Source organism: Centroberyx gerrardi, chromosome 5, assembly GCF_048128805.1.
Source record: "Centroberyx gerrardi isolate f3 chromosome 5, fCenGer3.hap1.cur.20231027, whole genome shotgun sequence".
NCBI classification, from domain to species: Eukaryota; Metazoa; Chordata; class Actinopteri; order Beryciformes; family Berycidae; genus Centroberyx; species Centroberyx gerrardi.
In genome coordinates, this window is record NC_136001.1 from 31,350,293 (window position 1) to 31,376,766 (window position 26,474).

The 26,474-nt window shown below is 42.3% G+C and overlaps 1 protein-coding gene across 2 annotated transcripts; it reads right to left on the reverse strand.

The window, feature by feature from the left end:
- Nucleotides 1–4,213: 4,213 nt before the first annotated feature.
- On the reverse strand, nt 4,214–25,022 carry cdk18 (cyclin dependent kinase 18). 2 transcript variants are annotated; one of them, XM_071917369.2, is made up of 16 exons: nt 24,889–25,022; nt 18,182–18,217; nt 16,189–16,309; nt 13,783–13,914; nt 12,868–12,924; nt 11,332–11,446; nt 10,934–11,028; nt 10,777–10,839; nt 9,878–10,001; nt 8,955–9,075; nt 7,650–7,747; nt 7,399–7,504; nt 6,858–6,900; nt 6,656–6,746; nt 5,793–5,870; nt 4,214–4,307 (listed from the first exon to the last, which is right to left on the reverse strand). In XM_071917369.2, the coding sequence occupies exons 1-16, from the start codon at nt 25,020–25,022 to the stop codon at nt 4,273–4,275; spliced, it is 1,449 nt and encodes a 482-aa protein (XP_071773470.1). In that variant the 3' UTR covers nt 4,214–4,272. The 2 variants fall into 2 exon arrangements, with proteins under 2 accessions (XP_071773470.1, XP_071773469.1); XM_071917368.2 differs by lacking the exon at nt 18,182–18,217 and having other exon boundaries at nt 16,189–16,325; nt 24,905–25,022.
- Between the last annotated feature and the right edge of the window lie 1,452 nt (nt 25,023–26,474).

Sequence of the window (26,474 nt, forward strand, 5' to 3'; positions counted from 1 at the left end):
TATCTTATTTAGGTCACCATAATGAGTGGTGGGATCAAATGGATTAAATCCTGTGAATTGTGAGACTTTGACAGTGTTTGGACAATGTGGGCTTGAAATAATAAGCGACACTAAGCCTACACATGGTCCAATAGCGCCATCTTCTGCTAGTTTGGGTTTTTGTAAGCTTCCCCTTGCTGTACTGCACACTGCAGTTCCTCTCCATGCCTCTAAGGATGCCATCATATGAGTTAAGGTACAATCAGCCCTCCAAGTAGACACTGAAGAAGTGTGATCCAGAACTTCAATAGTTTATTTATTCATTAGTTCATTATTCAATCAATTTTGGCTTCTTGGCAGTCACAATACATTCAATTTCTCATTTTAATAACAGCGTAGACAAATCACACAAAATATTGAATATCACATCTTATACAAAATCTAGACTTTTCATCTTTTATAAAACATTTAGACATCATCTACAGTTGTTTTTTTTTATATTTTAAATACAGTCTTCTATTGTTTTTTTTCTGGCATAAAATTCACTGAGAAAGATGAAAACATCTGTTAAAATACGTATATATATTATTTCTTTTCATTACAGTATTTAAAATAGCTTCATTTACCACAACAAAACACATACAGTAATACTTCTGCCACTGAGGAGGGGAGGGGGGAGGTTGGAAGTGTAACGTCCACAGCTACATCCCTCCGGAGTCCCAGCAGTTTTGCCCTGAATTTCCTCTCCTCGCTGCCTTCGCCTTCGCTTGCTTTCACAGACAGGTGGAAAGAGGGCAGGGATCTACACGCCATAATGCTTCCATCAGCTTCGTTCCGTTTTAGAGGAAGAAGATTGCTTCAGCGGCCATTTTACTCCGTCTAATTGGAATTTGCCTTTTCGCTCTTAGATACAAAAAAACCACATCGCCCCCTACACACGTGCGTTTCTTCACATCGGCCAGCATGCAAGGTCAGCGCAGCAGGTCAGTGCAGCAGGTGCTGGAGTGGTTAGGGGTTCAGTGCTTTGCTTAAGGGCACTTCAGCAGTCATGGTGGGCGGGCACCATGGACACCAGCCACCCTCAGGTCACTAGCTGTCTCACACACCCTCCTGCAGTGTCGAGGGTACAAACCAACAACCTCCTGATTACTGGTAGGGTTCTCTACCTCTCGGGCTTCCCAAACAGCCTCACGATGTCGCTGTCGTTCATTTGCGTTTACTTATATCTCGAGTCCAAACGCGACCCATTCAAAACCTTGGAGGAAATCTTGACTAGATCTTGCCATTGTCCAAAGCAAGTTCTGATAGGATACCTTCTGCCTTGAGCATATACGAGACTTGTACGGATGCTCAAAAGTTTGATTTTGTCGTGAAATTCAACTTACTATGTCTCAGCAATGGACAATTCCATGTCCAAGACCAAGTGGCATTCTCCAGGACCCTGTGTTGCCAGACCAAATTTAAAACAAGCGTAATACATGGACTCAACATGTAAATCCCAATAAATAGCCTTGTATGTTACAGACAGCATTATGGCATTGTATATTAGCATTTGCATGCTTGGTCCACATATCACTTGATCTTAAGATGCGAGTAAATGTAAATGAATGAATGCGACATCTTGAGGCCATTCAGGCTACCTTTAGGCAAACCGGCCGCCCCTGGCCCAAGTAGTCAACAAGTCTTTCACAAAGCAAGCTCTTTACTCATATCTCACTGGGCTCATATCCATGACTCCTCATCTACGTCTGTCTTGATCTGAGAGCACAGCGAATTTTAGAGACTGGAAGAAGGAGATGAGAATAGGAAGCCATTGTGAATATCCACGCACGCTCTCTCCTTGTGTCTCTTGCCATAGTGCATCGTAAATTTAACAGTCGACCTCGATTTCACCGCACAAGTCATTACACAGCCTCGACCCCCCCAGTGAGCACCTTACGTGAGCATCGCCCAGGTTGTCTTCCCGCTGGATCTCAGCAGCACTGGAACAGCGTGGGACAGGACGGAGAGGGAGTCAGGGCAGAGGAAGGACAGAGGAGAGTGCAGCTATGCCACAAGCCCCATCCCTTATGTGTCTGCAGATATGAAACACTCTACTTTCATCCTCGAAGGTATAAGCGTGACTCCTGAAATCAGTTCCAAACAGCCAAGTGGGTGCTATGAAGGACACCGAGCTTCTGCAACCTTTAAAGTAGCAGATACTAAGTGGACTTTCTCAAGTTATATGCGATTCCACACACTGACTTTCATGGTCCCAAAGCCAAAAGCTGCTCCCTGGCTGAGCTTTGCAGGCAGATATAGCTGTGCAAGATGTAAGGGATAGTGGTGATTCGTATTGATTGGAATTTGCTACTAAAAAGTAACTGTCGGACATAATTTCCTATACATATCCAGTTTATTGGTCTGCAAACACTGGGGGTGAAAGGGCTTTAGTAAGGTATGGGGGCATATTGGGGGAACTAGGTAAGAGGCAAAGGGAAGGGAGCAGGCTTCAGAGGACACTTCTGGTTTGTGCAAATAGGAGACTAAGAAGTACGTACACTCATAGTGAGTTATTTACAGACACAAAGCAAATGCCTCCTAACACATAGGCTACACTAGATCAGATATCATAGATTGTTAACAAGCCAAAATATCATGCACATTTTACTAAGGCAACTTCAAAAACTCGAGAATGAAAATTAGTCGTAACACTGTATGGGACGAAACCCCACGTTGAGTTCAAACACTGGGTCACTGTAGCAAGGCAAGTTTGTCACATGAATCCATATTTCCACGGCGGTTTAGATTCATTTTTGAGTCCGATTTTTGGTTGGTTCAAGGTTTGTTACTTGGGCATGTGTGAGTAGAGGTATATGAACAATGTGCTGCTACTATTTTAATGTCTGTTGTACTCTTTCTTCGTCCATATGTAGGCCTACAGATAGAGGACTTTCAGGTGACAACACACCCGCTGGTGGCCATATTGGAGGTCCTCATTTCTCTTGGGCAACACAGGTTACGTTTGTTAACATATAACTTGGCCGTCTCAACACAATTCAATAGACACCTGTGCTGTTTTTGCCTGGGAACGTATTATTTCATCACTGATATCTGATCGATTTTGTATTTAATGTCAGCTTGTTAGCTAGCTTACGAGTAGGACCTAACTACTACTAGCTAACCATCACCGCCTTGTTGTAAACACATCTGATTTGCACACTAGCTAACGTATCTAGAAGCTAGCGTTAACAATGATGGGTAACGTTAGTGGCTTGTAGTCTCGTGTTAACGTCAGGTGGCAACAACCAACTGTTCGTTCAGGTTAACTGAGTTGACTCTTCTCAAACTACAACCCATTCACTTATAGGCTTACCTATAACATTACCCATATGACTTCAATCTTTTTCAGATATCTCTGTTTTTGTAGACCAGTTGTTAGCAAGTAGCAAACAGACAAGATGGCGCCAGCAGTGGTTGTGAGATTTGTGACGAGTGTTTTGGAGTAATCTATAGGCTAAACAAAAGACAGATTACTGTGTCACAGTAACTTTAATTTGGAAACAAATCTACCTTAATTATCAGATCATTTCACTTTTCACTTTTACTAGAACGGACTGGACCTACACCCACACCACAACAATCTTTTTCAGGTATGTCTCTTGTTCTCGCCTGGTTCTTTCTGTTTAGCCATTGTTTGCACCCAATTCTCCAGTGGACCTCCATGATGGCAGCAGACACATTCGCTAGTAGATTTGTGGCGCAACTGCAAAGCCTCTATAGAAGGTAGATATGGCCAGGGTGCTCATGGGTCTGGTGGTATACTATGTGAAGCAGGCTGTATGCGACGTGTACAGACAGTTGCAGGGCAGTTTTAGTCAGTATTTTTGTCTATAGTGGCAAGGAGGCAGTGCATGGTATCCAGTGTGTGACTGTATGTGTGTGTGAGTGTCAGGATAGTACGTCTCCAGTGTGTACGACTATAGTTCGGCAGCATGTTTAGTGTTGGTGACTGTGCAAATGTGTGTGTGTGTATGTGTGCGTGTGTGTGTGTGTCGGAGACGGGGGTATATCTCAGCTCAGAATCATTTCAGGTGCAGTGCAAGTTCATTTTCAGAAACCCTGTATGTCACCCTGCTCAGTTGCCATGGAAACGAGTGTGTGTGTGTGCAACGTGTGTTTGTGTGTACATGCATGTGTGTGCACTTAGGCGAGCATGCTAGTGAATGTGCTGAGCTGTGTTGGCCTCTGCACTGTGGTCTGCACAGACAATTCCTCCTCTGTGTTCATCTCTGTTCTCCCTCTCTCCGGCCTCTAGAAGATGCTTTGCCTTCGGTTCTTTCCTCGACCTAAATGAGAGAGAAATTGGGATTAATACTTTACTTAAAATATATACGCATATTAAGTATTATAAGCAGTGATGTGGTGGTAAATAAAAAGGTTGGTAAACTATAACATCCAGTTGGTGATCATATGGCAAACAACCATCAATATCAACAAAAATGAATTAAGAAAAGCATTCATTTATGCTTTTTTCCTTAAATGAATATATGCATGTTGATAATATATCAACACATGGACTAAATCACGGCCACAAAAAGCCAATTTCTAATTTGCTTCATGTGGAGAAATTAGATGTTATAAGCCTCTTAGAATAATAGCTCCTACACTATCATAACACATAATAATCCATTATGGCTGCACGCCTTAAATGAAGTGTTAGCGAGATTTATTTACATGAGCATATTTCGTGGTTGACAGTAATCTGTATTGCATGGGTAGACAGCTCCTTATTTGCATTCATTTTCTGTTCAATTCCACTGAGACTCTTCTCGGTGGTATGATGACTTGTGTCATCAGAGTAAACAAACTCAGCATGACGGCTCCTCGCAAAGCTCCGCTGGTTGACAAAGTATTTTTGCAATCACTGTGTAGTATATTGCAATTGTTGTAGCAAGGATTAAAGCATGGTAGGGTTTAATTCTGTTTCATTTCAGCCACTTCAGGAAGTGGATTTTCTTCCAAATCCCCAAATTGAAAAATCGAATAATAATGAAATAACTGAAAATGAATGCTGTGTACAGATTTCAGCGCATATTTTATATCTGGACACATTTCTGTACATATGTTCATATATAATACCCGATAATGTAAACAGCTTACGATACACACATGCGCATTTGCTTCTGAGCCTTGTCTTTCTTTATTTATCTGTTGTAGTATTCTCAATACATTCTCTTGTTGTAATTGCTTGTTGTATTATCTTAAGGCTTGTATTTGTTCTATTCTCATCTACAGTATAGCCTCTTGATTATGGATTACAGCCTTCTGTCCCATGGGGATCATTAAATTTTCATGGGATGTTGCAGCAGCAAATAGTAACAGGATACAGCAAGGAAAAAAAGAATACAAGGATATAGCAAATAGGGGGTTAATATAACTCACCAAACATTTTAAACACAAAAATATGTTATGTACAAATGTATGAATGAAAAGCATGAAAAAACCATAGCATGACAATGATGTGCAAACAGTAGCAGTAAGACACACTTAGACAATAGAAAAATGAATTAAAAATATGCACAATATGAAAATATGGCAAACATGAGATATATACAGTATGAAATACAAATAATGTATATGCAATATATAAGTGCATTACTGAACTCCAGATGAAGGTACTATGTGTGGAGAAAAGTGCTTTCACTTAATATTTTTCAACGTTTATTTAGTTCTTTAGTTCATTTTGAGTTGAGTGAGTTGATTGAAATGAAAGTGAATTGACCTCCACCTTGTTACTATCACATTGTGAGACTGTGTGAAGGGTACAGCACCTGGAGGCTGAAACACTGAGCTGCGGTGGCCCGGGTCCTTCTGGAGCTGGAGCTCTCTGAGAGAAAACACCGAGGCCGCTAAAACAGGGGAAAAGAACATGATGACCTTGGAGCAAGAACACATCAGGACAGTCGTTTCTGCTACCATTGTGTTAGCTAAGTTTCTTGGTGTGTGTTGCCTTCAACTTAGAGGCTGTTGCCTTCAACTTAGAGGCTTCGCATTTGTGTCAGAAATCTCCTCGCAACCACTGCTGGCGCCATCTTAGAGGTTGCTTAAATTTAACAACAGGCCTACAAAAGGAGAGATACATGGAAAAGAAGAATATGGTAAAAGAGAATGGTCTGACTAGGTAGATTTGTTTCCAAATGTCTTTTCTTCAGCCTGTCTCTACTCCAAAACACTCTAAGTTGAATTGGGTTTCTGGTTTTCTGAGTTAGCTTCCTTACTAGCCACTGAGCTACCTTAGCAAAGCCATTAATATTATTGTTAATATATAATTACAAGGCACTACTAGCTGCTAGCCCCACAATTCTAGTGTGCAAATCACATGTATTTACAACAAGACAGTGATGGTTAGCTGACCAGATACTACGGTTAGCTAGCTATTAGCTAACAAGCTGACTGTAGCTCTAAACACAAATTGATCAGATGAAGTGATCAGCTCCCAGCCAAAAACAGCACAGAAATTAACCGTGTGTATTCAGTAATGCTGAGACAGCAAAGTTGTACGTTTAGAAATGCAAATGTCCACAGCCAAGACCTCCAATATGGCCGCCAGAGGGTGTGTTATGTTACCTGAAAGGCCTCTATAGTGTGCGTGTGTGTGTGTGTGTGTGTGTATGTGTATGTGTGTGTGTCTTACTGTCTGCCAAACTGTGTATGTTCTCCCCTAGGGTCAGGAAGTAGGGGTGTCGTAAAGAGGCTTCAGAGGACATTCTGCTCCGGGTGTCGTACTGCAATCACAACACAACAGCAGCTGGTTACACCATCTGTAAACCCACAGGTCAGTACTGACTTAATACCAGTCAGGTGGAGGCTGTTGTGTGTGATGTTTTGTCTCTCACCAGCAGTAGAGCAGACAGCAGATCAATCCCCTCGGTGTCCAACCTGATGGAGACAAGGTAGGAAGTTCAGGGAAGGATAACACACTGATGTCCATACTGATAGCAGATATTGGGTTCTGTGAATTTTCTCACTACTTTGATACCAAAATCCACATGTAACAAATGTAACTAAAATGAACAGATTTTCTGCTTGTTATCTCCTTAGAGAAGGATGGTGGATCTCTAATGAAGAGGGATGTATTTTGTCTCAGGCATTTTCATCCAGTGACCCCAAACTAATGATCTGGATTTTTCATTCAATGTAATGAATCGGATTTGCACTTGGTGTCATCTAATACTTAAAGTTTAATAGTTGGAATTGAGATTAAAAGTTGACAGTAGAGAGAGACAGGAAAGATTAGGAGAGAGAGTCGGGACATGTGACATATGTCATTGGATTCGTTCGGATTTGGTTTTCTAATGTAATCAGCGATGAAAAAGTAGTATTGGTGCATTCCTATTGGACAGTGTTTATGTTGCGGTTGTACTATGGTCCTGTTACCTGGGCACATGGTTGATGAGTGCTTGAGATCTGTACTGAGGAAACAGGTAGGACCTAAACTCATCGTTACTGCTGATACCTGGCCAAGTGTCCTCTGTCGGAGTCCCTGGAAGAAGAAAGAAAGAAAGAAAGGAATAAAGAAAGCTGTGATAGGTCTTTCTCGCTTATATATCATACAATAGATTCTGGGCTGGTGCGTATGATATTTTTTAGAGCAGGAACTCTGCCACACATGGGTGCTAGCATCTTACCCATGAGTCTGAAGACCAGGTGTAGCTCCTCCTTCACAGTGGCACCAGGAAACATGGGACGCCCTGTCGCCATCTCATACAGGATGCAGCCCACGCCCCTTTAGGAGGAGGGAGGGAGGGAAGGACAATGCAGGGAGGAGGAATAAGGAAAGAGTCCTCCAATATTATGTAGGCGCTATTTAATACACACTCACGCACTCTCTCTCTCTCTCTCTTTCTCACACACACACTTCAAAGAGCGCTGATCACAACCATGTATGGTCTGAGTGGGCACACTGCAGCCTTTTGTTCTATCCGATAGAGAGGGTGGGGTGGGGGTGGGGGGGTATTGAACAGACGTCCTGTGGTCGGATGAGAGGATATGTAGCTAGGTGAGCTGATGAAAAGGCAGTCATTGTGTTGCTGGATGGGAATAGCCATATTTAGCCCGTTGTGGTTCATCAGTGCTATACGGTTTTCTCACCATGGCGAACTGCTAATGAGTAAAAACCCATATGAAAACCTGTTGCATCTGTTGTATGAATAGTGAGTCATCTCACTGAGAATAACCTGGGAGATTACAAATAGATATGCATGTGTGATTCATGGAAATCCTGTATGGTCCTGGAGCTGTTTGATATTAAACTAATTCATCATGTTAACAGTGACACTCATTACAACCTTTTAGGCGGCAGTAACAGCGTCCTAGGATTTTTCTTCAGCATTTGAATGATGCTTTGCCGCTTATTGTTTTCAGGAAAATTTTTAGTAGATTTTTGAGCTTGTGTCCCACTTTGCTTTGTCTGTTGCTGGGAGCACATCTACCTTTTCTTTTTTCTTTTTTTTGGATGAAGAGAGCAGAATCTGTGTCTGTGAGTATACTATCTTGTAGGGACGGGGCGATGTCCTTATCCCATGATACCATTCGATATGCAGTATGGGGTTCACGATTCAATACAACCACGATACAATTTAATATATAAAAGTTCAATGACAACAAAGTCTGACTGTGCAGAATTATGTTTATTTCTGAGCCACAGATCTTTCTAGCGATGCCATTGGCTTGTAGAATGTAAACAATTTAAAAATGTCATTACAAAGTGTAAATTATACAATTTGGATGGAGAGCTTGTGAAACTGTGATGGTCAAGCGTCTCATCTGTGATTACTACCGCAGAATAAAATGGAGCTAATATCACCATTCATTTTTCTGCCGCACGATATGTCACATTTTTGCATTGCGATATATTGAATTTCGATATATCGTCCCGTCCCTACTGTCTTGCAATTGTACCGATGAAGAAATATCCATATTGTGCTACTCACCACATGTCGATGGGTGTGGAGTACTCTGTGGAGCCCAGCAGCACGTCAGGGGGGCGGTACCACAGAGTCACCACCTCGTTGGAGTAGGTCTTAGTGGGGACGGACTTGGCCCTCGCCAGACCTGGACAACACAAGAGTCAGGGTTTGATTGACATGGGTTTCTCAAGCCCAGAACTGATCATTTTGGATTGAATCTGCCAATAGCTGGTACTTTGTGCCAATATTCAATATCTTTAAATATGACCATTTTCGTACCAAAAAAATCCCCAAAATTACAAGTATTGAGTGTTTCCCACCAAATGTTATGTTTGGCTGGGTGAAGAAGCCTCTGATACAGCATCTATAATAATATTAATAATAATAATAATAATAATAATAGTAGTAGTAGTGTATCCACACATAGAATCAATTCAGGTTAAGGTCTTCCCATAGACAACCAGTGTAATATTGATCAATAATACAATAAATGTATAATCAATCAAACTGCATCATACCCATCATATCAGAGGTGGGTGACACTGACTGATCTTAATTAAAAAAACAAATGGCTATATCGGTGTAACCCTAGTTGGTGTAATAATATTGTTATCATGCCAGTATCATCTCATCTGCTCTGTTTAAAACTACCCATAAATAGTCAGGAAATAGGCTACTGGTGGGGTTATCTACCCACATCCAGCACAAAAATGAGAAAATTCAGAGAAAGGGGCACAGTTGCTAGGTTACAGTAAGTAAGGTGCTAAAGCGATCGGGACAGATCTCCAAGTGGCAGTAAAATATAATTGGAAAGCAACCTTGGCAGGAGACATGCTATTGTATTCCTTCGCATTTGTGTCTTTATCACCATATTTGCTTCCCTGTGTGTGTGTCTCTGTGTGTGTGTGTGTGTGTGTGTGTGTGTGTGTGTGTGTTCCCCTTCCTACCAAAGTCAGCCAGTTTGAGCTCTCCCTTGTCGTTGATGAGCAGGTTCTGAGGCTTCAGGTCTCTGTGGAGGATTTTCCTCTTGTGGCAGTAGGACAGACCACGCAGCAGCTGGAACATGAAGATCTGTGGCGGACGGAGATGAAGGAGTTAGCGTTGTGTGATGTGGTGATGATGACGGTACTGATGATGATGATGATGATGACTGATGATAATGTCAATATTGGATATATTTTCAAAGAGTTTCCTTTCAAAAATGAGATAGTAGTAAGTTACACCTAGAAAATTACTATGAAATATGGGTTTTTAAAACGACTTAAAGGGGCATTAAGTAATCTATGACCTTTATCAACCTCTATTGACAAATCAGCAGAACTTGCCTCCGCCTACACAAGTCTCCCCCTCTCACCCCCTTGAAAATATCACTATGCAAAACACTGGAATAATAAAACAGCTTTGTCATTTGCAATTGGCTTGAGAAGGAGCAGTTGAAAATGCCAGAGTTTTTGTTCCAAAACAAAGTGTGGCGCCTGAAAGTGAGTTTTGAAAGCCAGAATCTTCAGCAAGCAATCAATGAATCATTGGTATTGATCAACAACATTATTAACCCCTGTAGATACATTATGGTCATTTATGCTACGGGGCAGTAAAAGCCTTATTTATTTCCCCTTTAAGTTACTGGTTGGCAAAATTATGACACTTTTTGTCTGAATCATTTATATTTTAAAGTGAAATTGATGAACTTAAGATATAGTAGTGTGTAGTGTTTTTGAATGACCCCCTTCATTCATAGAGTGATATGCATAATCTATAGCCTCATATCTTTCCCTGGCACAGGTGTTTGCACATGGTGAATAATATCTCTGACCTCTGACCTCTGACGACCACGAATAATCCTCACCTTGACGTTGTGCATGCTCATGAGGTTGCCGCAGTTGTCCAAGTACTGTTTGAGGTCACTGTCCTGGGAGACACAATCAGGCAGGTGTTGACGGTCAGATCTGTCCATACGCCAGCCACACTCGTGTCATGCAGGTCATTCGGGAGGATCTACTCACCAGATACTCAAACACCAGCGTGAGGCAGCGGTCGGTGTGGATGATGTCGTGCAGCGTGACGATGTTGGCGTGCTTCAGGTTCTTCAGCAGAGACACTGGGCGGACAGGAAGACAAGAGGCATGATGTGAAGATGAGTTGGGCTGCTCCCTCCGTGTACCAGTACCCCCTATGTGTCATTTCTACCTGTCTCCATAGCGACCGATGGGCAATATTTAAGTGTAAGAGGTAAGGAAAGTGCTGTGCAGGGATGGATGTGGATAAATATAGAATTGTTTTCCACTGGAGGGCAGCACTGTTACACTCCCCAGAGCTGGAGGACTTCCACAGGTGTAGGTGTGTGTGTGTGTGTGTAGGTGTGTGTGTGTGTGTGTGTGTGTGTGTGTGTGTGTGCACGTACCCTCTCTGATAGCGGTGCAGGGGGCTCCCTCCTCGTGCTCCAGCCGAATCTCCTTGAGCGCCACCAGGTTCTCTGTTAGTTTGCTCCGCCCTTTGAACACTGTGGCGTACGTCCCCTAATCACACACACACACACACACACACAGACACACACACACACACACACAGCTACTCAACTCCAGGGTCACATTCTGATAATCCAACGCTGAACATTGTAAGAGGAGATTAAATTGTTCCTATGCCACCAAGTGTGTCTCTTCTATGTAGCATATTGAAGATAATTTGATGCAATCTGTTTAATTTCAATGTCTTTTACTGCGTCATTAGAATCCATAGCACATAAAGCTAAACACAGAATTAATGCCAACTGTTACTGTTATCATCCTCAAGAATTATCAAACCATTACATCAAGATGATGCAAGTGTCTGTAATCACAACGTCTAAACGCTGCTTCCCTTTCAAACAGGCATGAGCAATCCAACTAGGCATATTATCTGATTATTGTGTTTCTGACTACTGTATAGAGCCATTGTAGAATCCTTCTTAATCCACTTACCCTGCATATATACTGCATTAGTACTGCAGACATTCTTTCTTGATCATTATAGTTGAATCAAATAAGTATATTGTAAGATAAGTACATGCTAAGTACTCCAACCAACATTTCCCTGTAACTTCTGCTGAAAAAAAGAGCAACACTTTATATCCATTGTGGGTGAATGGAGTGTAAGCTTCAACAAGCATATAGGGAAAGGTGGAGCTTCGATAATGAACACATCCATACCATTTCTCTGCAATCAAATTGCTGTAGTCCCATTGAATTTAATCCATTACCCCCCAGACCAGGGAGAGGGTGAGCTTGGCTAGCCACAGTTTATATTAATTGACTATAAAAGCAGCTCTTTTATAACCATCATCACCATTGCTATATCTACTGGCTGCTGCTGAGCCTTGTGACTGAGACTAATGCCGCCAACCCCTAAGGGCAATAAATGGTCTCAGATAAGTGGTGTGGGCCATAAGTGCATTACTGACATTTGACCGTGTCATGCTCTCTTAAAGCCCCCTTCATTCAGAGCACTCTGCCACATTGTGATCCTACGTGTCCAAGCGCATGGTGTGAAAGCTCTTTTTTTTTTTTTCTCGTTAAGCTCGGCCAGGCCGTGCAGAACTGATTCAAGCAAACGGACGTGGGTATATTTTGTCTCATTTCGGCATAAACAGAGCCGAAAGCCGTGCTGCGTGTGGCTGTGCTTGTTTTGACAGGCTCCCGTGTCTCCGGGGGGGGGGGGTTGACTGACTCACAGTACTCCCGCTAAGTCAAATGAAGACTCGGCGCGGTCAGCATATACACCAGAGAGGAGCTTTTCATATAAAGTTCACTCTAGCTTCATGTTATTGGTGGGGAGGGGGGCAGCGGGGGTGGGTGTAGTCGTCGTACACTCATCCCTCACTGGACTTTTGTCAGCCAGCTATCGACCGTCTGAAAACGGACGTGGTAAAAGATGAAGGTCTGTGTAATCGGTTGACACGTACTTCACCCAGTTTGCCCAGCTTCACGTATGTCTCCAGCTTCCCGAAGCCTATGTCAGACTGGAGGCAAAAAGAAAAGAGACACATTAAGCATCAATACTGAAAATAATCATAATCCACATAGCAATCAATATATTGGGACTTCCAAGAAACAAATTAGCAAGTTATCAATATTAAATTATCTAAAAAATGATCTTTCAGTTCAAATGAGAATATAGACCAATTGTATTTCCTCAGGCAGGTTGTTCCACAGTTTCAATTTCTCCATCACCTTCTGTCTTTAAACTGCACTTTGGAACAGTAAAAAGAGTTTAATCTGTAGACTACACTTAGGGAGTTAGAGGTTTTATTTCATTTAACCTTCATTTAACCAGGAAAGTCAGTTAATAAGTATTTCTTATATACAATGACAGCCTGGCAAGAGGAAAAACGCTTCCTAATGGGCAATTAGGGGAGGAAAGAGGAAAGGGGGAGGAAAAAAAGAAGATAAAGTAATAATCACAATAGTAATAAGAGAAGGAAACAAGGGAAAAAAATAATAACAGGGACGCAGGTTAAGAAGGCTAGTAATTTGCAGGAGACAATGCTTCTGTGACATATACTGTATATGCAATAAGATGCTCTGTAATATAAACCAAGCCATTTACTGGTTTAAAAGTAATCAATAAAATGGGTTCTAAAATGAACAGGAATCTAATAATGTAGCTAAAATGGGAGTTATATAAGAGTTATGTGAATACAAAGACTTACAGTGGTCAATATGAGATGAAATATGAAGTATCTAACAGCTTTGTAATAGCTTATTATCGATATGAGGTAGTGATATATATATCTTAGGGTTAGACTGATATATCAGCCGGTCAACCTAATACATACACATACATGTATATAAGCACGTTGTTAATCTAGGCCACTGACCAGCGAGGCACGTCGAGACATGCGGCTGAGAGGCTTGCAGGGCGGCGAGTTCTCACTCTCCTGCTGCAGCTTCCGGAGAAACTCCGGAGGCAGGCGGATGTCCATGGGCAGAGACATGCGCTTACTGACGTCCTGCAGGCGGCCAACACACACCGATCAATACATGGACACAACACGGCTAGCAACACAGATACACTCCTGTCTAGGGATGCAGTGGAAACCCACCTAACTCAGTTTACCAGCCTCTATATTTGCAGTGTAGCTTTTTAGGCTGACATTAGGGCTGAACAATTAATCGAAATTTTATCGAAATCGCAATATGGCCTACTGCAATTTTCAAATCGCAGGAGGCGCAATATTTGTTAAAGGCGAAATGTGTGTCAAAATACCATTTTAAATTAAATATTGTCGTGCTGCAGAGACGTCCTGGCCTACACATCATATTCTACAGACTTAAGAAAACATCTTTGTTTGGTACAGATCCCCGCAAAAATCACACCATAATAATTTTAATACGTTTTTCAATGAAAATGAGAATAATGATGTAAAAATTATCATTCCCTCTAATATCGCAATTGCAATATCAGTCAAAATAATCGCAATTAGATATTTTTTCAAAATCGTTCAGCCCTAGCTGACATATATCTTTATTAGAGAAATTCACTGTACACATCAAAGTAAGTCAAACTGATGTAAGTTATAGGACAGGGTCTTATTTGTTTGCCTTATGATGATAAGGAGGTCATAGTTTAACCTCCATGTATTTACCACCACATCACTGCTCCTGTCCCATCACCTCAAAACATATTAGGATGACTTCATTACTTGATAAGACATTGGATTTAAATGATTTACAAAACTTGAGTGTCTCTGGTCTTCAACTGGATTTCCACACTGCATGGTGCTTCAGTGGATATACAGTCTGTACAGTGACATGCACATACTGTACATTGAGCAGGATTGATCCTTGAGCAGGTTGGACATGTAGCTATACAGACATTCCTCAGAGGAAGAGCTGCTCTGGAGGCAGAAATAATCTCATTGGTTGAGTTAAACCTCAGTGGGCGGAGCCAAAGAGGTTGAAGTTCCACTTCATGCCTAAACATAAACAACACCAAACTACAGTATATGAACAACATCTTCAACACTGCCAAAAATATTAAATCACAAGCCAAAAGATCCATCATACCCCAAAGAAAAATATAAAAATTACATCAAATACATAAAGATCTTATATTGTTTAAGTATATAAGAAACCTTCATTTATTCATTTCTGCATCATTATAATTGCCTGGATCTACAGAAATGGAGTTAGACTAAGTTCTTTGTTCATCCCATTGGGAAACAATTGTGATTTTTCTATATCACCAACCCTTTGACTTGAGGATAGCTTTATCAATTCATTTGAGTCAAACTGGTGAATTTAGATCTCACCTTCTAACATTACTCCTATGATCACCCAGATGTATTTTCAGTTTCCTTGAAGCCTTACCCATGAAATATTTATTAGATGGACATATATGCAAATACATAAGATAGGTGGAATTACAGGTAATGCATGATCTCATGTCTACCAGTATGAGAACAGACAAATATTTTTGTGCATATGACATAAATGCAGCATGTATCTATATCAGCTTTTATCAACTTGCCTTTTATGCTTTTGGCACGTTCATGTGTGAACATAGTCGGCTGCTCCAAAACATTGTTCAAAGGTGGCTGCACGTTCATTCCTGCACATTTATTATGCATGTTGAATTAAGCGATTCTGATTGTAATTCTCTCTAAGCTCCTAGCGCTCTCAGAGTCTTGCCATTATTTCTGTCTTCACAGCACCAAGTTTTTCCTGAGTGACTCGATAACACTTCCTTCTGTCATAGATCCACTTGACTGTCTGGTGTATGAGCTGTGCACAGTATGAGAAAGAGTCAGAGTGATTCACACTCTTTCCACAGGGACTTTTTTTTTTTTTTTTTAAAAAGGTGGAACTGAACTCTCTCACATTGCCAATAAAAAAGTCTGGTGCTGGAGGGAGGGAAGAAAATGGAGGGAAGCAACGGAAATCTTCCGAGGTGACTCATCTCATCTCATTGAGCTGGCGGAGGTGGAAATGGAGAGATGACTCTTGGGGAAGAGTTTAAAGAAAAGAGCAAACTACTTGTGCCATTGCTGATGTGCATGTCAGGCTGTCTTTTAATGTTTTTAATGTACACTTGCACTTAGACAATTTCCTAACAGCGCTGCACTAACATGGCAATGCACCTTTTACTTCAGAAGGAACTAGGGATGGGACGATCTGCTTATCTGAAGATACGATTCGATACAACCACATTATGATGGTAGTTAGGTGGTAGTTCCCGTGTTAACCTCCCCTCTAACCCGTATCTCTCTACCACTCCTCTTTACCTCCATGGAGAAGCGTCTGTGCTGGGCCTTGCTGTGGTAGTGGAGCTGGGAGGGCGACTGGGCTCCCGGCGTGGCTGGCTCAGGACTCACCGGACTGGCATCGTGAGACGGAGGACCCAGGCTGTCTGGAGCCAGACCTAGAGAACACACACACACACACACACACACACAGAGGAACCAGTCAGTCAGTATATCATACATGCATAACGCATTCGGCGGCTAGAGAGACTGTCCTTCAATCCAGCAAACGTCCACCCTGCTGAAGTGAGGATTGAATTATTATTATGAACTCTATCTCTTGCACACATGTACGCAACGCACAAACATGTGTCACGTCTATATACGTCTACATACACCCACCACTTTATTAGGTACACCTGCACGTTAACGCAAATAGTCTGCTCCTCCAAACAGCGAATCATGTGGCTGAGTCAGTGTATAAAGCATGCAGACATGGTGAAGTGGTTTCGTTTTTTTGTTAGAACGGGCAAGATGCATGATCTAAGCGACTTTGACCGTGGTCTGATTGTTGGTTCCAGCATCTCAGAAACTGCTGCCCTCCTGGGATTTTCACGCTCTACAGTCTCTAGAGTTTACAGAGAATGGTGCGAAAAACAAAAAGCAGCTTGTTAGTGGGAGAGGGCAGAGGAGAATGGGCAGACTTGTGCAAGCTAACAGAAAGGCCACAAATGCTCCAATAACAGTGGTGTGCAGAAGGGCATCTCACAACACACAAGTTGCCCTTATGTTAAATGAAGCGAAGCCTGTGAAGCTAGTTCAGGCAGACAACTTGAGTTGTGCTGCAAGACATGTGATACACACCCTACCCATGCACTCTTATCAAGCGCCCCCCTCTCAATAAGGCGGTCTATTTAAGCTCCAGGTGCACCTGCTAACACACTTTCGCATTGCCTTGCTGCTGCTACGCTGCTCAGTTATTGCTGCTGCACACCATACAGCGTTTCATCATCCCCACCTCCACCCCAACATCCACCTGTAGGCTCTGATTCTAGGTCTCCCCCGGGGGGGAAATTCCCTATCATCACTTCCTGCTCTCATTTGGCTAGCTGAGGTGCCAAATGAAATTCCCTCCCTCCAGCACCAGACTTTTATGCTCGCAGGGAGCGACAGGATCCGAGCCTAGACGCCATACTAAACTCTGTATCTATATTGCATTCATTCTCATAATCTGTTACGTGAGCTGGCAGACTGAAATGGGCTATAGCAGCAGGTACTAGATAGATGTGCCTGATAAAGTGGCTGGTGAGTGCATACACTTGAGCAGTCTGCACACATAACCAGAAAATGGCTCTCAGCTTCTTGCTTTCTGAGCCTTGGCTCATCAAGGCTACTGAGGAGATTAGTTAAGGCAGCTGAAGTGGAAGTGTGGACAATTGAACTATGAGCACAACGGCATCAGGCCTGTGTGGTAGGAAGAATGGACTTTAATCCCCTTATTGAACAACACTGTATGCCGAGTGCGTTTGATGCCTGGTCGACGTCTTTTGAACGCTACCTGGTGTGGTGTTAGGTTTCAGCTGCGGTTTGATCTCCCGTTTGAATGGAGAGTGTTATCCGCCTCGCTGGTATGGCGATTTGTGGGGTTTGAAGTGGACATGCATCTCCATTTTATTGGCAGCCTCCAGGCGTGTGGGTTAGTGTGCGTGTGTGTGTGTGTGTGTGTGTGTGTTACAACCATTCCCTCCTGGGGTGAAGCACGAAGCGCTTTAACTCCTTGTTTCCATGGGGACTATGGCTAACAAGGGAAGCTATAAGTCTCAGTGTTAAGTTGGTGTCATATACCTCTTTTTCACATACCCCCCCCCCCCACAGACACACACACACACATACACACATAGTCATTAATATTCACCGCACAACCTATAGCCCTTTTGTTATAGGAAATTCAATAGTGTTGTGCCTATTAAATACACACACACACACACACACCCTAGATGTAATAAGCCGCAGGTGTATCAATGACAACAGACACAGAGGAAGACAGATAGAGGCGGAGGTGGCGCAGACCCTCTGATTTTAAAATGGCTGGATGCGTTTTAACAGAGCTACAGAGAGGCGGATAACAGCCCACTTTGTGTGAGATTGATTGACAGAGTAAACGAGGGAAATGGGTTGGGGGGGGGGGTGGAGGGTGAAATGGCGACCTGTTTGGCTGGTCATTTGAATATCACAGCTACAGCACTCCTTTGATCTCCTGATGTTAATTAGGGTCAGCGACACATACACACACACACACACACACACACACACACACAAACACACCAAGCTCTCATGTGCATTCAGCTACACATAAATACGTAACACGGATGTACACACATACACCCACACACACACACACACACACACAGTGTCTGATTGCTGTGAGATATGGATAGACGCCCGCTAGACATTTTGTTTGGAAAAGGACAATCCAATAAAGAAAACCACATGATGTTTTTGCAGCATTTCTATCAAAGACTGTGGGTAGAGCGAGATGGGAAAAGAGAGGTGGGAGGAAAGACAGAACTAAAGAAAGAAACTATAAAGGCAAACACAGCTGGCGCCATTCCACGTCCACTGGAGAATTATCTGACCACAGATAACGGCAAAATGTAGAACAACTAGGCTCGAAAAATCTGAAAAGATTGCGGTGATGTGGGTGTAAAAGTGAATTGTTTGATAAGGTAGATTTGCTTCCAAATGTAGGTTACTGTGACACAGTAAACATGCTAAAGCAATAAAGTCTTGTCTTTAGCCCTATAGTCTCTACCCCAAAACACTTAAGGTGCATTAAATACGATTTTTACAGCCATAGCACAATACCAAAGACTCAACATATATTTCACCAGGTGCTGAGATTTCTGTCTCAACACATTTCATTCTCAAGCCAAAAAAGCCAATGACAAAGCATGCAGCATTATTAATATTACAGTATTTTTCATTGTGATACATTACTTCATGGATCTCTGCTCTAATTAGCTAGCCTACTCGTTCTATTGTGAAAATGTGACTTTTATATTTCTGTCAATTACAGGCTACCATAAGACTCCCGTCGATGTCTAAGTCCTTGGTAGCTGATAGAGGTCAATAAAAGTCCTAAATGTAATGCCCGTTAATACCCCTTTAACATAAAATATGCTTTTTGGCTTTGTTATCTATCTAACTAGGGTGACCACATTTTCAAACCCCCAAACCGGGACCCTTAAGTGTACCGCACGTTCATGCACGCGCACATGTATGCGCTTATGCACGCGCCATAGGCGTTTTCATCAGGATGGGGGACAATTATTTCAGCCCTTAGCACACCTAGTGACTGCACCTTTCTACACCATGGACAGTGCCTCAGCAAACGAAAAATTATGTTTTGTCTCCAAAAATCCACCAAAACATTCAGACGCGTGGTGCATTGTTTATGTTTTTTGATTGGGTTAGGTAATAATGAGCGGGACAGAACATGATAAACGTCTATGTAAGCACTGAAAACAAGTATAATACTATTATTATTATTTTAATTGTGGTGAAAAACGGGACAATTTGGTAGTGAATGTTGAAAACTGGGACATTTTAGTGTTTTACAGATATTTGTCGGGACTCGGGACACCCATTTTGAAACCGGGACAATCCCGGACAAACCGGGATGTCTGGTCACCGTATATCTAACTAGCCAGTAAGCTAATCAAAGTAACGTGGATTTTAACATACTAGCCACTGCTAATGTTAGCCGCTACTAGATACGTTAGCTGTGTTTACAAGACAGCGGTGGTTAGCTAGCTAACAAGCTGACATTATCTAAACACAAAATGTATCACTGGCAAAATTGTCTGTTCACAGTCAAAAAAAGCACAGAAATGAACAATGTCTAACTCAATTCTGTTGAGATGGACAAGGTGTACTAGGTTTAGAAATGCAATGTTCTGTCACCTCAAAGCCCTCTACTCACACAGGACAGACATCTGCTATTAGGGGGTTAATGTAGATACTGTGAAATCACTCTTCCCCATCACCTATTTGTCTTGCATTTCGCTTTCGCCGATACTCTCCTCTACTGTGAAGATGAAAGACTAGATGGAGGCTAATGAAAAGGAGAGAGGAGAGGAGGAAATTGAGGGTTGGATGAAGGATTGAGAAGGGCAAGGTGAGGGCAGACAACATAAGAGCATGGACATGTTGTAGAGCAGTAGTTTCATTTCACTTTGGGCCACTAGGGGATAATTAGAGTTAGAGAGTTGGTTCAATGGTAAGTCAACAACAACAAAAATCTTCCCATATGGGTTCCTTGGGCAAAGAAGCAGCATCTTATCAAATGGGGGTCGGTGGCCTAAGTGTCTCTTTGGGGGTCAGTGACATGAACATGTTTGAGATCCCCTGTTGTAGAGCTTGACATTTATGCTTGAATGCAGCAAGACCAAAGTGGACTCAACTGGATCTGTAAAAAACAGCTGGCTTTTCCCCCCTCCTATTTATCCAAGCAAAATCAACTGAACACCATGCTCTTTTCCATTAACACCACTCTGCTTCACTTTCATACAGTTACTCACATTCCAGGAGGAGCTGAGGAGTACAAACACAGTTTTCTATTGTTGGCCATAAAGGTTCAGTGCCTTACTCAAGGACAACTCTGCGGCAGAATCTGAATCAGACTCAAGTCACAGTTTTAATTGCTTGAGATTCGACTTGATGCATGAAGAGAACACTAAAGACTTGACTTGGACGTGGACTTTGATGACTTGAAAAGGTTTCTAAAGTCAAAGACAAAGATCTTTTGTCTGAAGACAAAATATCTTGTGTTTGTGTAAATGACTTTGATTGAAATTTATGAGATTTGTGACATTTTCTGAATTTGTACATGGTTGAATTTATTGAAGTTGAAACTGATTATAGAAATCCAACTCATGATGCACTTAGAAAGTTTTTATCCGTTTAAAACCATATTGCATCGAAAAGTCCTAGATATTTAGTTTTCTTTAAGATATTAAATTGATACTGATACTTCCGACCTGACTTGGTGTGCTACTTTTAGACTTGAGACTTGACATTAATGACATGGACTTGACTTGGTAATCTACATTTAGACTTGGGACTTGACGTGAGACTTGTACCTCAAGACTTGAGACTGACTTGGGACTCGAGCAAAGTTGACTTGGTAACACCTCTGCTCTGCTGTAATTATTGAGGGAAGGGAGAGCGGTATACTCACCCACATTCCCCCACCGCATTTTCCTAGTCGGTCCGGGGATTCAAACAGGTGACCTAAAAAAATTGCTTAGTTTTGAGTCATCCTCAGGTTCAAAAACCTTGGTGAAGAATAGTGCTATTATGAAATGACTGTTACCTTTTATTTGGGTTTGGGCTCATACAAATCGAGGCTACACTTCCCAGACTTGGCAAAAAGCTTTCAGGCCCATGCAGGTCAAGCAGGTTAGAGATGGGAGGGTGATGGGAACTGTGGCTAATGGTGCTTTTCCTTTAAAGGGACAGAGCAGAGGTAGGAAAGCAGCCAGCTGGCATGATCAAGATAAGAGAATCACATCCACTAGTAATAAAGGACTTGTGACTGTGTGTGTGTGTGGATGATATTAGGACATATTTGATGGGGTTAATAAGTGAGTGAAGGGCTAAATACCCTCTGTCACATGGCCAGGTAGGAATTTTAATCACTGACTTTTGGGGACAGTAGAATCATTTGCTATTTGTCGTTCATTTCTGCATCTTATGTCGTCAGGATTATTTTTCATGGCTGAACGATGACATTCTCATCAGAGAGTGGACGCGTCATGGCGGCTTATGTGATTACTCAAGACATTGCATTAGCATGTTCGTTTGGGAGCTGAGCAAAACAGGTTTTAATTGACTAATATGTGGGAGGTAAACGGGGGGGTTGCTTAATATGGTATATTAGCGATTAGGCAAGCAGGAAGTTTTGGCTGCCTCTCAGGACACACACACACACACACACACACACACACACACACATGCACAGCTAATTTTCTAGCTGTGGAACTATATTTGTGTTTGGCATGTGCGAATCTAAACTGATTTAGGATGTCTCACTAGATTAGCCATATTGAAGTAGATCAGTGTGTGTGTGTGTGTGTGTGCATGCGCGTTGCTATGCTCATTGTATATGTGTGTGTGTGCATCCTGAGGGGATGCTAATGAATTCCTCCCGCTCAGTGATCTGAGACTGATTGACTTTCTTTGTCTTTAACAATTTGATCCAGCTGCTCAGATGTTTAAATAGACACAACAACACTGGGGAGTCCAATCTGATACTGCTGAAGGGGCTCGCCAGAGGATGAATTCTATATTTAATAAGGTCTACATGTATATATATCTATAACAATCTCTCTCAGTCTTTTTCCTCTTGGTAATCATCTGCAGATCCAACATCCTGGTGCACTATGATTGGTGCTGGGGAGTGACATAACAAATCATAATACGATAATAAAGTACAATTTACACCTCTTGAAATGATGATTGACAATGGCTGTAGATGATGATTAGGAAATAAACTGACTACTGATTTTGCAGGCCAAATAATCCCAAAGTAACTGAAAGCAATTAGATTACATTACTAGGTTAATGGGATCTCATGGAGTAACGTACCCATCAGATCACTTTGGAGTTGAGAGTTATGAGAAGAAGACAGTTAAAGGCACACTGTCCAAAATGAATACATGAATCTGCCGTGTGTGGAACATTTTGCAGCTAAGGGAATGTTTTGGGCATGTGAGTAAATCCTTGGAAAAATGTCAGATGATGTTTTCCGTCAAAACAGCAGTTATGCGCTGTGGATAAAACGCAGGAGCAGGACATAATCCCTGCTGTAGGAGGGAGGGAGGAGTGATCTACAAGACTGAAAAGAGAGATGAGCAGGGAAGAAGGTCTGTAAACGTCAGACGACTGCTGGGTTTGGGTCAAACGCTGCGTCGCTCTCTCTCTTTCTTCCTCATGCCATTGTCTCTCTCCTTTTCTTTGTCCTCTGTCTCTCTCTCTCTCTGTCTCGCTGCCTCTTTCCTGACCTTCAGAAACAGACAGTGAGGCAGACAGAGGGACTCTGGGGGGTTAAACCACATATCCAGCTGCTTCATTCAGGCAGCTGTATAACAGCCACACTGGTAAAATCTCCCACAATGTCTTCAGGGCAATCGTTAACCGTACGTTCTTGAAAAATAAACTGTGAAATTGGTGTGATGTCATGCAAACAGGTTGGATGACATCACTTAACACAACAGAAAGCAGCCTTATGATAAGTGGTTTTGGTTCACATCTTTCTTGATTTCTTTTTTCAACTTTGAAGAACGATGAGACAATGTGGATTACATGAAACTATGCTTCAGAATTAGATTTTTTTTTAAAAATCATACTTGCATTTTAATCCTGCTGCGCCAGCCTTGGCATCCAGCATGACCAACGTCTTCTTTGGGGAATCTAACTTTTCTAAAGTTTTTGTCCAAATGTCAGTCAATTTCACTGCTCACAAACACCCGATGGGCATTTTCCTGGCTGTAAATACTTGATGGGGGACCTGGCTTTCACTTTATTGCATCAGAGACAAATTTCAACTCACGCCGCCTGGAGCCAAGTTGCATCCCTCTCGCTCCATTTACCTCGTTCCATTGACTTTGCATGCATTCACACCGCCTCTGATTTATTTTTGTGTTTGGAAACTTGTGACAACTCAGTGCTTCATATCCCCACATTCACCCAGTCCCATATAGCCATAAAGCTCAAACAACAATGCACACTGATCAATAAGCTCCGGGGTAAAGGCATTAACCATCCTGGTGTCCCCACCCCACAATACATCATTCCATCTCTTTCTGATATCTTGACGGTCTGGCTCCAAACAAAGCAGAGACGCTGTTCAAAATCAATTTTGACTGCATTGCAGGTCCTTTGCATTATCTTGCCCTACTTCTCCCTCCATAACCCCGTCTCATTTCCCTTTGAAGCCGGCTTACCCCCTGTGCCTCAGCACCGGCGGCGGTACCAGCTCCAGCCGGAAAAGCCCAGCTAATCTGCGAAGGGTCCGCTACAGACACGGAAGGAAGGAAGGCTTTGGCATTTACAATTAAAGCCCAGAATCAGGTTGCGATTTGTGATCTATTAATAGAAATGAGCTGATCATTCACCCAGAGACCAAAGGACATAGGGAAGTGGAATAGCTCAGGGTTCAGGACTTTGGACTTTTTGTATTAACCCGTGACCTTTTGGTTATGAGATGGTTGCCTTAACCACTAGGCCACCCTACCAACCACTAAAATCCATTATAAGAGGTTATAATAATGGATTAATCTTTCTCTCAACAGAACCAATAGACCTGAAAAACGGAACAGTAGAGAGACTTGGCATTGGCTGCATGGTTAACGGTTACAGTTCTTGCAAATGAACCTTTGACCAACAGACATGGATCCTCATTTACGAAAATTACCCTTGATTTCATTGTATGATAATTTAAAAAACAATGTTGTATAATGTGATAAATACAAAACAAATGATTCCCATGGCATTCAGTAATGATGAATGTTCTGTTTAGCTTTTCATGTCACAGAAAAGTGGAGAAAATCAACCAGAACCACTGATTTTGACACCCGGATAACTTATTTACAACTTTGGCTAGTGCAAACATGGTCATTGGTTGTAGGTTTTGAATGGGTACTCCATCGCTGAACCAGTCTTTAACCGGTGTGCAGGGACGGAGGGCGGCTCTTACCTTGAGTGTGTCGGATGTTGAGCTGGTTGATCTGCTCGGTGAACTCGTTCTCCTCAATGGTCTCGGTGCGAGGAACAGAAAGAGAGAAACGCCTCTTAAAGTTCTTCATCTTGTTCATGGTGCTGAGGAGCAGAGTCTGGGAGAAGAGAGAGAGAGAGAGAGAGAGAGAGAGAGAGAGTGACCATCACAACTAGATATACAGTCTCTACTGTAGAAGGCTTACAGTCGATAGGTGGAGGTGCAAAAAACACAAGAATATATCCGTGTCCATCGTCCCTCCATCCACCAATGAACGGATCCATCCATCCATCCATCAATCCACCCATCCATCCCACTGAACTAAAACAAACACAACCAGTCACAGATAAAACCTTTTCTTGAAGGAAGAATATCTCCTTATCCATCTATATCGTCCCTTCAACTATCCATGCAGCCACATAACTATGCATTCACGATATGATTCATCCATCCATCCATATAAGCATGCATACATGGATCCACCCACTCATCCATGCAATTACGAAAACCACGACCGGCCACAGACGAAACCTTCTCTTGAAGAAAAAAAAGGGAAGATTTCCTTTTAAAAGCGCAGTCTGCAACTTTTCTGCTCCATATGGCCATGTGACAAAAACAGAGAGTAAAAGGGAAAGTTTCGCCCAATGCAGAACATGAGAGAGAAAAAAAAAAGGATTAGAGCTAACTGCAATTATAAGAGTAAACATGCCCTGGCACTCTGCCTACACGACACATGCTACAGAGCGGTCTTGTGTAACTGCGATGTGTCTTTCTGTGCAGGTTCACCAGAGACAGTCTTCTCTGTCATCTGATAATGAGGCAGAGATCAGCAGGACGGCAGCTGATCAATACGCTCACTCATCTGCTCGCTCAATAGGTTACATAACCACAGCCGACCCTACTGGTTTTTTACTTCAATCATTCTCCCGCTCTCTGTCTTTCACTTGTCTTTTTGCTCTCACTTCCTTCTCTCTGGTGGCGGGTGGTGCGGCCTCTCTGTTCTTGACTTCTTTACTATCACGGATTTGTGTGTGTGTGTGAGTGTGCACGTGTGTGTGTGTGTGCTCATTATTTTGAAAACCTGAGAGCTTCGTCTGTCTGCTGGTGGGCTCAGTTTCTGCGAGGCTCCGGATTCCCTCTTGTTATTTTTATGACTTAATAGCCTTAATATCTCTGAGCAATCAGAGACAAAGTAATGGCAGATTCGTCTGCCTGCTGCAGCACCTGCACTGCCTCCGATGGTGAGTATATGCATGAATGCATGCACTCGAACACACACATGAATACATGCAAACAACTCACAATGGAAATTGCCTGTGTCCAGATCTTATGATTGATTCAGTAGCATCTTCAATGTCACATATGTCTTCTTCTAACCCGTTCAAAACAATCCATCTCGAGTATCTTAGCATGCATAATAGCTGACATTCAGCTATTGACCCTTTGACCCACATCATAAGACAACTACAGAGCAGACCAATGTGATCAGCAGCCCATCAAAGAGAAGAACTCATTGGACCCCCATGTATTTTTCTCCCTCACATTATTTTTC

Excerpts from the sequence above, each read along its gene's own strand:
- cdk18 (XM_071917369.2), bottom strand. The coding sequence starts at position 25,022 with ATGAACAAGATGAAGAACTTTAAGAGGCGTTTCTCTCTTTCTGTTCCT. Across the intron at positions 11,029-11,331 it reads CTGCACCGCTATCAGAGAGG|TGTCTCTGCTGAAGAACCTG; the intron begins GTACGTGCACAC and ends CTGTCCGCCCAG. Across the intron at positions 6,747-6,857 it reads TGCTGTCTGCTCTACTGCTG|TACGACACCCGGAGCAGAAT; the intron begins GTGAGAGACAAA and ends TTGTGATTGCAG.